The sequence below is a fragment of the Peromyscus leucopus genome, chromosome 8b (assembly GCF_004664715.2).
Source record: "Peromyscus leucopus breed LL Stock chromosome 8b, UCI_PerLeu_2.1, whole genome shotgun sequence".
In the NCBI taxonomy this organism is placed as follows: Eukaryota; Metazoa; Chordata; class Mammalia; order Rodentia; family Cricetidae; genus Peromyscus; species Peromyscus leucopus.
Window position 1 is genome coordinate 91,601,393 of NC_051086.1, and position 13,117 is coordinate 91,614,509.

The 13,117-nt window shown below is 45.6% G+C and overlaps 1 protein-coding gene across 4 annotated transcripts in view; it reads left to right on the forward strand.

Annotated features, from left to right (window-relative positions):
* Positions 1-13,117, forward strand: part of Stat3 (signal transducer and activator of transcription 3) — a 55,116-nt gene that overhangs the window by 15,356 nt on the left and 26,643 nt on the right. For all 4 annotated transcript variants that reach the window (XM_028856799.2, XM_028856801.2, XM_028856800.2 and 1 more), the window contains exon 2: positions 12,624-12,774. In XM_028856799.2, the coding sequence (XP_028712632.1) occupies positions 12,647-12,774 (128 nt within the window). In that variant the 5' untranslated portion in view covers positions 12,624-12,646. The remainder of the gene's footprint in view (positions 1-12,623; positions 12,775-13,117) is intronic.

Consider the following 13,117-nt stretch of genomic DNA (forward strand, 5'->3'; position numbering starts at 1 on the left):
GTGGCAGAGATGGTGTCTCATGCTATACCGCTTCTAAGTACTGCTTCTCCATCACAGCCCTAAAAATGCCTTTACCTAACCTCCTTCCACCTCCCTCCTGTCTCGTCTCCCTCCTCCTCCCCCTTTTCCCTCCCCCTCTTTCTTTCTCCTCCTTTCCCTTCTTCCTTCCCTGTCTTGATAAATTGCCCAGGCTAGCCTCAGGCTTTGTAACCCTGCCTCAGGTTTCTAAGTGCTGGATTATAGGATGGGCCATCCTGCTAGGCCTCAGGAGTTGCCTCCTCCTTTCAACCCGGCCCCCCAATACCTCACACCTTGATTTGGTTTTACTGTGTAGCCCATAGTCCAGGCTGGCCTTGAACTCACCATTCTCCTGCATTAATCTCCCAAGTGCTGGGATTACAGGAGTGTTACCACACCCAGTTATATAGACTTTCCAGTGAATTTTCCCCATTTTTGACTCTTCCATCAATTATACCTTCTAGCTCCAGCTTTGAGCTGTTTGAGGTTGTACACCATACTTCTCCTCTGACAGGAGATGTGCAGGCACATTCATTCTATCTTTTCTGCACTTTCCATCCCTGACTTTCCAGATTCTAGAATTCTATTGACCTCTCACTTTGGTCCACTGTCATCTTATTTTTCATTCTTTGTCCATGTGTCATGTTAGTGGGCTTTTGGGTCATGATACTAGAAGATACATGTCATGCTGTGTCTGTGCATGTCATTCCCTCTGCTTAGACGGCTGGCTGCCCTTTCCTCTCCAGAATGACCATTTTTCTTGGAGTCCTGCTATCTTTGTGAAACAGGCTTTCTAGCGTAGCACCTGGTCCATTTTCAGGTAGCTCTCTGGTTCATAGAGTTGCCTTTTCATCAAAACACTGTTCACTGTCTTAGACAGTGGGAAGCAGATTGCATACCCTTTGGGAGAACACTGCCTTATTAGATGCTACATGAAGCTGCTACATGAAGCTGCCTCTCAGGCGTTCGTTCTTGTCCTAGTAAGGATTCTGGATGCTTTACCTGTGTTTCTCTGGGCTTTTGTCCTAGTAGGGTTCTGGATGCTTTACCTGTGTCTCTCTGGGCTTAGCAAGGCACCTGGTAAAGAGTCACTGAAATGTTCACCAAGCCAGTAGAGACCTTTTACTCCTGGTCTAAATCCATGTATCAGTTATGAAGCTGCAAAGGAAAGTACGCATTTTGCATTTCGCTCTAAGGAGGCCACAACTGTCCTCTTAGTTTTGTTTTTCCTCTTCTGAGATAGCCTCTGGGCAGCTGCTCTCAGACTCACGGAGTCTTAGTCATCTAAGTGGAGGTGTTGAGGAGGCAGCTGGACCTCCAGAGTCTGGTGGATGAGAGAGGATGGGGCTGGAGTGAGAAGCCAGGGACTGCCGGCGTAGAGAGTATGTTTTGAAGGAGTGGGACTGCATGAGTCATTCAGAAAGTGAGTTGCAGAGAAAACAAGGTTTATATTAGAGAGTGTTCACAGCAAAGCCTGTTCCTGTAAAATTGTGAAATATTTTCTCCTGAAAGTTGGACTCTGTAAAGATCACGTTCAGTCATTCAGTTGGCAGAAATGTCACGGGAATTAACACATGCAAGAAACCACCTCAGATTTAGTGGCTTAAGGGACAAATGTTTTATTGTGTCCACTGGTTCTGTGGGCAGGAATTTAGGTAGGCACAGCAGAGGGGCTTGTCTCTCTTATTAGATATTAGGTATCAGCTGAGAAGCCTGGAAGAGCTACGCTTTGCTCCATTTCCTAGTGAGTGGCTGGCCTGGGGTGATTGCCTCCAGGATCGCAGATCAAGTGGCTGCATGTGGCCTACCTGCCTGCCTTGTATTGCTTGCAGAGTGGTGGCTGAGTTCTGGAGAACCTTTCTCCTTTCAGGAGAATCTGACAGAGGCATTGGCAATTTCATAACAAGCCTGGCCTGGTGGCATAGGGCTGAAATCCTAGCTACTTGGGAGACTGAGGCAGGAGGATTTCAAATTCAAGGCCTGCTTGGGCTACAGAGTGATTTCAAGACCAGCCTGGATAATTTGGTGAGACTGTTTCATAAACCGTGGGGTGGGGTGGGGTGGGATTTAACTGGGTGGAAGAGCTCTTTCCTAGCATGCCAGGGCTCTAGGTTTCCTCCTCAGCACCACAGACGAAACAGTGATTTCAACACCTTTGGCACTGTGATGCTGAGGGGAAGAGGAAGGAAGGGGACAGATTGTTCATCCACCACAAAGATCCTTGGATGTGAGGCTCTACTGCAAATCTGTGGTGACTTTAAGGGAAAAGAGTTGAGTTTTATTGTTGATTTTTGCAGGGGGGGAGACAAGATTTTGCCTTGAACTCATGTTTCTTTAGCTTCTTGAGAGCTGGGATTGCAGGTGTCTGCTACCATACACATCCAAAGAAGGAGCTCCCCTCCCTCCCTCCTCCCTCCTCCCTCTTTTCCTTTCTTTCTTCCTTTCCTCCTTCTCCTTTTGAGACAGGGTTTTACCTTGTAATCCAGGCTGGCCTTGAACTCATGGTCATCCTCCTGCCTCAGCTTCCTGAGTGCTGGTACTACAGGTGTGAGCATATGGATTTTCAGCCCACATTGGCCTGTGCTGAGTGACTAGGACTTCCTTAGGGTCACTTAAAGGAAAAGTGACCTGAATAAATTTGGGAAGTTGCTTTCTCTCTAAGCATTGGGCCGTATCATAGGCTTGTGACTTTGAAATTCCAAAATTTGTGTTTTCTTTATCAGCTTTGTTTCAGATCCTATATCTCTACTTCCCAAGCACTGGCTCACAGACCCACACTGTGGGTGCTGGGATGCACACAGAGGTTTAGGCTTGTGTGGCAAGCCCATTACTGAGTCACCTCCCCAGCCCTGAAATGTTGCTTTTGGATTGAGTAACTTTTTTCTTGTTGAAAGATCCTTAAGAGGTCTGTCTTAGTTAGGGTTCTATTGCTCTGAAGAGACACCATGACCATACAACTCTTATAAAGAAAAACCTTTAATTGAGGCTGGCTTACACTTTCAAAGGTTTAGTCCATTATCATCATCATGACAGGAAGCATGGCAGCATGCAGGCAAATGTGGTGCGGGAAAGGTAGCTGAGAGTTCCTACATCTGGCTCTTCAGGCAACAGGAAAAGACTGATACACTGGGCCTGGTTTGAACATTTTAGACCTCAAAGCCTGCCCCTAGTAACACACTTCCTCCAACAAGGCCACACCTATTCCAACAAGGCCATACCTCCTAATAGTGCCACTCCCTATGAACAAGCCATGACCAAACACATGAGTCTGTGTGGCCATTCTGATTCAAAACATCACAGGGTCATTCTTGAGTTTTCCAAACAGCAAATTAGGAAGAGATGGACTCCTCAAAGAATACTGTTTTGCTGGGAGCTTGGCCTAACCTGGGAGAATCTGGTCCCCAAAATGCAGAATAATTTACTCCAGTTCATCCATTCTACTACACGTGCTTTTTGTTCATCTGTTATGAACTGGACATTGTGCTGGATGCTGGGGAGGACACATTAGTGAGTCAAAGCCAAGGCTCTTCTTGTCATCATGGACCTTCAAGTACAGAAGTTGAAGGCGTGTATGCATGAGGGCCTGTAAAAGAAGGAGCTGGATGACACTGAGGAGCAAGAATAGCCAAGTGAGTGCTGGGAACTTAGCCAGCAAGCAGGTGGCAGCTCAGACAGGAGCAGGGTCATCTAGGCCGCTGATCACATTCGTAATACTCACAGATACTTGCCATACATGCTTGATGGATCCTAATAGCTTTGTGGGCTTTGAGTCAAGTCCGATGGTGATCCTGGGAGTGAGTACACTTGTCTTCCATCATTATGCATAGGGAAATAGAGGCTTGAGGAGGCTAGATAACTGGCGTCCATCTTGGAGGGGGAATGGGGATCTACAATCTCTTGCTTTCATAGTTCATGGTTTTTAGTCTCAGAATAAAAAGTGGTGAGTGGGCCTTTAAAGAGACCCATAGCAGGTCTTTAGAGAGCCTGGAGGGATGCAGGCAGATGTGGGGAAACAGCTGAGCTCCTGTGTGTAAAAGCCCAGGAGTGTTTTAGAAATTCCAGATTTCTGGTTGACTTTTCTTTCAGCTTGACTCTCCCTGGGGACATTGGCGTTCCTGTCAACTGGAGCGCAAACTCTGGACATTTGACCCCCCCCCTTTTTTTTTGTCTCACTGCAGCATTTATTACTGAGCTGCAGGAATCTCAGTGTCTTGAGGGAGCAGAGCTGGATAAGCTTTAGAGGCCACGCAGCCCCTACCCTCCCCAAGCCTGCTATGTGACTGTGAGGCCTCTCAGGAAGGACATCTCCTCCTCAGTGTCAACTGCAACAGGAACGAAGGGGTTGTTCCTTAACTCTCCCATTCTCTGTCACTTTTGCTGTTCAGTCTCCAAGCTTGGGCTCCCCTACATCATCTGTAGATGTTCACCTCAAAACACTCATGCCATCTCCCACTGTGGTTATGCCTGGGGGACCTTCTGTAAGACGAATCACATTGTCACTTACCTGTACTGCCTTCCAGTCTTCTCCATCCCTGTTTCTCAGTATGGCTTTCCAAATCTTTTAGAAACCCCATCTCATGTCATAGTTTCTGCTTCTTGACAACTTCCTGGACCCCATTCTAGATATGGGGTAAGCACCAGCACGTGACTCCCCTTCTTATTCCTTTGAGACAGGGGCTGTCACTGAATCTGGAGCTCACCACTGTGTTGACTTTAGGCTGGCAGTCCAGTGAGCCCCAGCTATCCCGTCTCATGCTTCAGCCTGTCCTGGTGCTTGCTTGGCAGCACTCGTACCCACCAAGCCGCCCCAGGCGCTTCTGTGGATTCAGTGCTGAGCCCAGGTCTCTGCTGGGTTCCCAGGTTTTCATCTCAGCCACTCACTTCATTTACTCTGAGGAACTTTCCTACTGGAAACCTGATTCCCACCCTCACATTCAGATTGGCTAGCTGACTCAGTCCCCCAGCACCTCCTCTTTCCTCTTCTCTTTCTTTTCTCCCCCTATCCTGTGCTGCCCTGTCCTTCCAGTCCCTGACTTCTATGTCCTGTCCATGTCCTAATTCTAATCTGCAGCTAGGTGGGGACCTCTGGTTCTGAAAGAATTATTCCAAGGAGCAGAACTGGGTAGTTGATGTCAAGGCTCTGGAGTTAATCTTTGTGTAGAAATGGCTGAGTATTTGAAGAGCCACTCTGATGTGGCTTATATTTTTCTCTCCTAACGCACTCAACTGTCGACCACCCTGAGTGCTGGGATCAAAGGCGTGTGCCATCACCCCCAGGTTTAGAATTCCATTAAAACTGTGGTCTGCACCATTACAGTGGCCTCCCAGATGGGGCCAGGCACAGCAGGACTAGTAGACCCTTTAGCCCTGGCACCTTATGTCTGTTGGGACACCAGAGAGGTGCTTCGGCTTGGCACTGTGCTCAGCTCATGGCTTCCTCAGGAAATCCCTGTTTCCATCCCCGAGGAGGCTGGAGCAGCACTGCTGCCAGCACACTGCATCGGGATGCTGCGCCATGCCACTGCAGCCCGCGAGGACCTGCACAAACTGTGCAAAACTACGCCTCCATCACTCCTCTGTAAAATGAAGACAAAATACCATCTTGAGCAGTGAAATGGCCCTGGGGGTAAAGATGCTTGCTGCTGAGCCTGACAGGCTGTGTCTGATCCCTGCCACCTACACAGTGGAAGGAGAGAACCGACTCCTTGAAGATTGTCTTCTGACCACACACACACACACACACACACACACACACACACACACACAAATGTAATAATAATAATAATAATAATAATAATAATAATAATAATAAACCAACAACACTATCTCACAGGAGTAGCACAAGATGAGATGAATTAGTAAGTGTATGTCAAATGCTCACGACAATGCCCACCAAGTGGTAAAAGGTAGTAAGTATATAATATTTATTGTAGTTACTGCTCTTCTTTTTCTTTCTTCCTTTTCATGTGACCCGGGCTGTCCTAAAATCCCTGTATAATAAGGATGACCTTGTGCCTCTGCTCCCTCTGCCTCCACCTCCTGGGTGTTTGCCTCTGCCCCATGCCTGGTTCTCTGTGGTGTTGCAAATGGAACAGTGCCTCATGCATGCCAGGCAATCACTTCAGCAGCGCAGCTACAGTTCCAGCTTCTGGATTGTTCTTTAACCAAGGTTCATCTTTTTATTTTGAATAGTGAGTTTTTCCATTGTGATTGGTGGTGGTTGTTATTTTGAGATAGGGTCCCATGTAGCCCAGGCTGGCTTCAAACTCACCAGTTAGTAGAGGATGACCTTAAACTGGTCTTCCTGCATCTATGCTGTAAGGACTGGGATTGAAGCCGGCATGCATTTTTCATCTTTAGTGTGTTTTAGGGCCTAGAACTATCCTGTGCAAAATATCTGTGAAGAGATTGGATCACCCAACTCTCCTGTCCTTAGATGTGGTCACCAGATGCTAATTCCCTCCCTCAGGGTATGACAAAAGGGTCTATTATAGTGCACATGCTTTCCTGCATCAGGGAAAGCTCTGTGATTATCTCAGGTAACATCTTGCTAATTGGATGAACTGGGGCAGGTTGTTCCTGGGCTTCCTGAGGCACTGAGAAAGCATCATGTTAAGTGCTGATGACGTAGGGCTGTAGAAGCAGAGGGAGCAGCACAGGATCACTGGGCACCTGGCTTTGGAAGAGGCTCCTGTTCACCTGTGATGTCACTTAAGCTTAGATCTATCCTTCCAGGGCAGATAGTCCTTGTTCTGCTGAGGAGGAGGAGGCCCGTTCAGAGGTCAAGTTGCAGTCAAGTTGCATTCCTGCAAGCAGATGTATGTGGTAGGCAATATTTGCACCCAAGCCTCTGGCCCTTTTGCCTCTTACCGCATAGATTGGAGGGAACATGTCTGCTTGGGGGACTAGAAGAATTACGACCTGGGGAGGTGACCTTCTGTACAAATTTAGTCTCTCGTTGCTTCTTATCCAGAGCTCAGACTCTTTCTTAGGCAGCTCTGAACATAAGCTGTGCACTTAGTGGTTGACAAAGCATGGTTGGCTGTGTCTCTTTCAATCCAAGGTTTGCTAGCTCTTGCTCCTTTAATCTGAAATATTTTAGATCAAATATGGTGCATATCCCACGTCAACTATGGATAACACACCAGTTTTTTTTTTTTTTTTTCCTTTAACATGCTGGGCATAATGACTCACACCTTTAGTCTTGGCACCCAGGAGGCACAGGCAGTCGAGTCTTTGTGGGGTTGAGGCCTGCCAGGGCTACATACATGCCCCTAAAGAAGATTTTTTGACACATTGCAAAATGAAACAGGAATTGTCTTTCTTTTAAAAGATAGGGTCCCATGTAACTCGGGCTGGCACTGAACTTACTGTGTAGCTGAAGCAGCCTGACCCTCCTGTTTTGCCTTCCTAGTGCTGGGATTACAGGTGAGTCCCATTACACCCACCTTCAGAAGTTACTTTGTATTGCACCCACCTTCAGAAGTTACTTTGTATCGCACCCACCTTCAGAAGTTACTTTGTATCGCACCCACCTTCAGAAGTTACTTTGTATCGCACCTTAGTTACTTTGTTATTGCACCCACCTTCAGAAGTTACTTTGTTATTGTACCCACCTTCAGAAGTTACTTTGTATCGCTTTCTATTATGGGTTTTGTGTACATTTGAATTTTGTCCCTCTCTTCATCTTCCATCTCTTTTATCATAGGTTCATACATGGGGAATACATGCCTTAACTCAGAAAGCTTACCAGGCTGTGAGATAAACCCCTCTTGTATATGATCCCCTATAGTTCCCTGGGTTTCCTCCAACTAACTATACAAATGAGGACTGTTCCTTTAATGGTAATCTTTCTGGTAAGAAGTTCCTCATTAGACTTGAGTTATTTTCCTTGTGACTTACTGTTGGTAGGTTATCCCCAAGGGGCTAAGAAATTCCTGTTTTGAGAAGTCTAGAAAGTCTTTGGTAACTTGATGTTTCATTTTCCTTTTCTCTTTTGCTATAAAAACTAGGATCACTAGGGGCTAGAGAGATGGCTCAGCAGTTAAGAGCAATTATTGCTCTTGTAGGTACAGTTTCTAGTACCCACACGGCCATTCATTAACCATCTATAACTCTAGTTCCAGGGAATTCAGCACTCGTGTCTGAACTCTGCTGACACACACACAGTGTAACACATAATATGCAAACAAAATTCTCATATACATAAAAATAAATCTTTAAAAAAAGAAAAAGTAAATAGGATCACACTGTCTTAGTTACTGTTCTATTGCTGTGAACAGACATCATGACCAAAACAACTCTTATTAAAGAAAGCACTTAGTTGGGGGGCTTGCTTCCCATTTTAGGGGTCGGTCAATGATCATCATGGTAGGAAGTAGACAGGCATGGTGCTGGAGCAGTAGCTGAGAGCTTTATATCATGAGAGACTGGTCCTGGTGTGGGTTTTTGAAACCTCAAAGCTCCCTTTCAGTGACACACCTACTCCAACAAGGCCACACCTCCTAATCCTTCCCAAACAGTTTCTGTAACTGATAACCAGCATCCAAACATCCAGCCTATGGAAGCCATTCTCATTCAAGCCAACACACACTTTACATTGATGATCTGCTCACCGAAGCCTCATGAAAGCCAGCAGAGCAGTAAGCCTGTGTCGTGTTCTAATCTAGCCACTGTAGCAGTGATGTGATTTCTCTTCTGGCACCCAGGGTGGTACTTGGCATTCAAACTGTTGGGCAGATCACTTTGTGTGTTCTGGCATTCGGTGAAGTGGTTATTAAAGTGCAGGCTTCAAGTGATTTATTTATTTATCTATTTATCTATTATCTATTTATTTATTGTTTTCCGAGACAGGGTTTCTCTGTGTAGCTTTGGTGCCTGTCCTGGATCTTGCTCTGTAGACCAGGCTAGCCTCGAACTCACAGAGATCCGCCCGACTCTGCCTCCTGAATGCTGGGTTTAAAGGTGTGTGCCACCATCACCCAGCTCAAGTGATTTTAAAGACAAAAATACTTTGGTTAGAACTTAGTGGAAGCTGGGCATGGTGTGGTGTACCCTTATAGTCCTGGTACTCAGAGACTGAGGCAAGGAAATCAGGAATTCAAGGCCAGCCTAGATGACACAGCCAGACCCTGCTCAACAAAAGAACTTGGAGTCATTCAGACTAACCTGGGCTTTTTGTTTTTGTTAGTGTTTGTGGTGCTGAGGTTGGAACCCAGAGCCCTGAGCATGCTGGGAAGCACCGTGCCACCGAGCAATGTCCCCAGCCTCTAAATCAATTTGTAATTTGAACAACAGAATTGAGATTGTAAAGTACCTCTTTTAAATGTTTTCCAGTAAAACGATTACAGCAAAGGCGGTTGGCAGTGGTTTTCCTAGATGGTTGGGCTAGTTATCGCTAAAGGATACCCTACTCCTGTGAAGAACATTCGGTCCAATTGCCATGTGCCGACTGTTAATTAAGATGGTTTGTAGCTGAGCAGCATCTAAGGATGTGACTGTTGGATACTCAGGGCTAAATCATGTCAGCCAAACACCCATGCTATGCTTTCCCTGGAAATTCCACCTGCTCTTTGCTTTTAATTTAGAATAATTTTCCTTCATGTTGAGCAGTTTGACACTATTGCCTATCTTGGTTAGGCCAAAACAAAACACAAAATTAGTCTTTTTTTTCCCTCAAGACACAGTTTCTTTGTGTAACAGCCCTGGCTGTCCTGGAACTTACTATGTAGACCAGGTTAGCCTTGAACTCATAAAGTTCCACCTGCCTCTGCCTCCCAAGTGCTGGGATTAAAGGTGTACACTACCACCACCCAGCAAAGTTAGTCATTCTTGACACTTCAGTTTTATGGAAAAAGGCACAAACCAGTTTTGAGTGTAAGAAAAAGCCTACTTATTATACCATACTAGCTAAAAACACTCAAATATCAGCAATGAAACAAGTCTCTGAGTTACAGATGGGAAATAAGTCAGCTGTGGGCAACTTAGTATTTTTTATATTAGTCTGAAATGTGCACCTGACTGGAGCATCCATCTGTGACATAGAGTGGGTGCAGCTTTATGGTTTTATCTTGGGACTGACTCTGCAATTGTGTCCAAGATAAACCACAAAACAGTCTGTTTTTATAGTTAATTTATAGCACTGGAATTTACTGTTTCAAGCAGATGACTTGGGACCACAACCTTTTTTCATAATGTGGGCTCAGATCAACAGGGTCCTTATTTCCTTGTTTTTAAATAATACAAGTCAGGTCTTATTTGTTTGTTTAGTGTTTTTTTTTTGTTTTGTTTTTTGTTTTTTTTTTTTTTTGAGATGGGATCTTTAGTAGCTCTGACTGGAACTCACTATATAGACCAGACTATTCTCAAACTTAGAGATATGATTGCCTCTGCCTCCCAAATACTAGGATTAAAGACATGTACTATCACATCCAGCCTATTAAATTTTCTAGTCGCTGCATTAAAAGTAAAAAGAAATGGGCAGAATGATTTTAATAATGTATTTATCCCAACATTTTCAAAGTAATATTTCAACATTGAGATTTGCACATTTTTTTTCTCTCTTACTGTTTTCAAATGCAGCCTATATGGGTGTAAATCATCCTCATTTCCATTGCTCAGTGGCCACATGTGATTGGTATCTCCCATGCTGAACAATGGAGTCGTGGGTTTCAATGCAATCCTGTGTAGTGACGTTTACATAATTGGCATATAGATTTTATTTTGTTTTCTTTGTATGCATGCTCATGCATGTGTAGTGTGTGTGTGTGTGTGTGTGTGTGTGTGTGTGTGTGTGTAGGTCAGGGGACAACTGTGGAGGTCATTTGTCTCTCATTAGCCTGAAACTTTGCCAAGTAGGCTGGAGCAGCTGGCCTTTGAACTTCCAGGGTTCCACGGGTTCCAGGGTTCTACCTCCTATCTTGCCATCACTAGGATTATGGGCGCACACCACCACATCCAGCTTTTTATTAACAAGTGAGTTCTGAGAATCCAAACTCAGCTCCTCAACACTTGTGAGGCAGGCACGTTACCAACTAAGCCATCTTCCCAGCTCCAAATTGGCGCTGACTGTATACAAATCAGGTCCTTAAGAACACAGGATGACAGTAATGCTTTTAACCCATGAGGAGGCTGATTCTGAGGTGGCCTGTGTGGAAAAGGTCCTAATAGCTTCTTGTTTCTTACTAGGGGCACTACACAGAGAGTCATGGTGCTTTAGGCTGGATGCGGGCTGCGGCAGGCCAGCTTTTATTCCAGCTAGTGTTTGCTGTACTCATACCACTCCCTAATCTCGGGCTCTTACTCATGGCTATTTTTAGATCTCAAGACTACTTGTTCTAGAGAGACATTTTCATGAGTGGTTAGCTGCGTTGGTTTCTTAGAGCTGAGCATTTCAGTGGGTTAGTCCCCATCCCAGGATCAACTTTTTTCTCCCCAGATTTAGAATCTTTTTTTTTAAATTCCTTTCATTGAGTGGGCAAATTCCAGGTACCTGCCACTCACCCTTGTAAACCTGAAGCTCTCTGTCCTTCCTCAGCACCAGCCTGCATTTGACTTTAGTGCGGGTTTACTTTGTAGAGCCTCACAGATGGCCTGAGTGCAGTGTGGTGTGGGAAGGACCTGACATGTGTTGAACATCTGGTGGGTGCTGTGCTCTTAGTTGAGGGCTTTAGAAATATTACTTCAGTGGCCCTGAGGGGTGGAAATAATGATCTGCATTTTATAGATGAGGAAATAGAAACCCAGAAGAAAGAAACCATTCAGCTTCACATGCCAGTTTGTTAACCTCACTTGCTCTGGTAGATAATAGGTTTGTTGTTGTTTGGCTAGTTTTTTTTTTTTTTTTTAATTTTTTAGTTTTATTTTATTTCGTGTATATGAGTGTTTTCCCCAGATGTACATATGTATACTGTGTGCCTGTCTAGTGCCCTCAGAGTCAGAAGAGTGTGTCAGCTCTGATCCCCTGGAGCTGGGGTTATGGACGGTTGTGTGCTGCCATGTGGTGTGGGTGCTAGATATTGAAGCTGGGTCCTCTGCAAGAGTAACAAGGGCATTACACTGCTGAGCCGTATCTCTGCCCCTCTTTTTTTGGGGGGGGAGGGGGCAAGTAGGTGCATAGAGCTCAGGTTAGCCTTGAACTCTCCATCAGAATATCCTTGGAGTGCTGGAATTACAGGCAGGAGCCACTGTGCTTGGCTTGACTTGAGAGTGGATTCTAGAACTTGGAATCATGCCTAATTGCAATTTAAAAGAAATTGTGATACAGCCATGTATGGCAGCTCATGCCTGAAATCTAAGCAGCTAGGAGGCGGAGGTAGGAGATAACAAGGCTAGCCTGAGACTCTGTTTCAAAAAATCCATGGCCTGGGGATTTACTCAGTGGTGGAGAACTTGCATAGCATGTGTGAGGCCCTGGCTTCGATCCTCAGCGGGGGGGGGGGGGGGGGGGGGGGGCAGGGGAAGATGTGGTGGTAGGAATTGTGAATGTGCATGTAATCAAAAAACTACCAAAGCCACAAGATCCTTCTCAAAGCTACTGGGATATTTACCGATTCGTTATCCTTCACAGGGGCTTGCAGTGAACATATGTATGTTCTGATTTACAGTTACGCCCCCTGATTGCGGCAGGATGGCCCAGTGGAACCAGCTGCAGCAGCTGGACACTCGGTACCTGGAGCAGCTGCACCAGCTGTACAGCGACAGCTTCCCCATGGAGCTGCGGCAGTTCCTGGCACCTTGGATTGAGAGTCAAGATTGGTGAGTCCTCCTTGAGAAACTCCCTGAATTGGGGGGTTTGGGGTTGAGCTGGGATATACAGCCTTTTCTAGCTTCACACTGTACTAACCCTTTCATCAAAGACATGAGTGGGTGCAGGTGCTGGGAAGATCAGGAGAGCAAAGGGAATTTAGTCCCTTAGGGTTACAGCTCTCAGCACATTGAAACAGCTGAAGTCAGGTTTATGTCTCACTCTCTTGATGAGATCTCTGCATTTTGACTCTCCAGCAGTGAGATAAAGATTTTTTTTTTTTAAATCTGAGAATTCTGTCTCAGGTAGGAGTTGGGATCCATCACACACGTGGCTTCTTCTATTCAAGGGGAG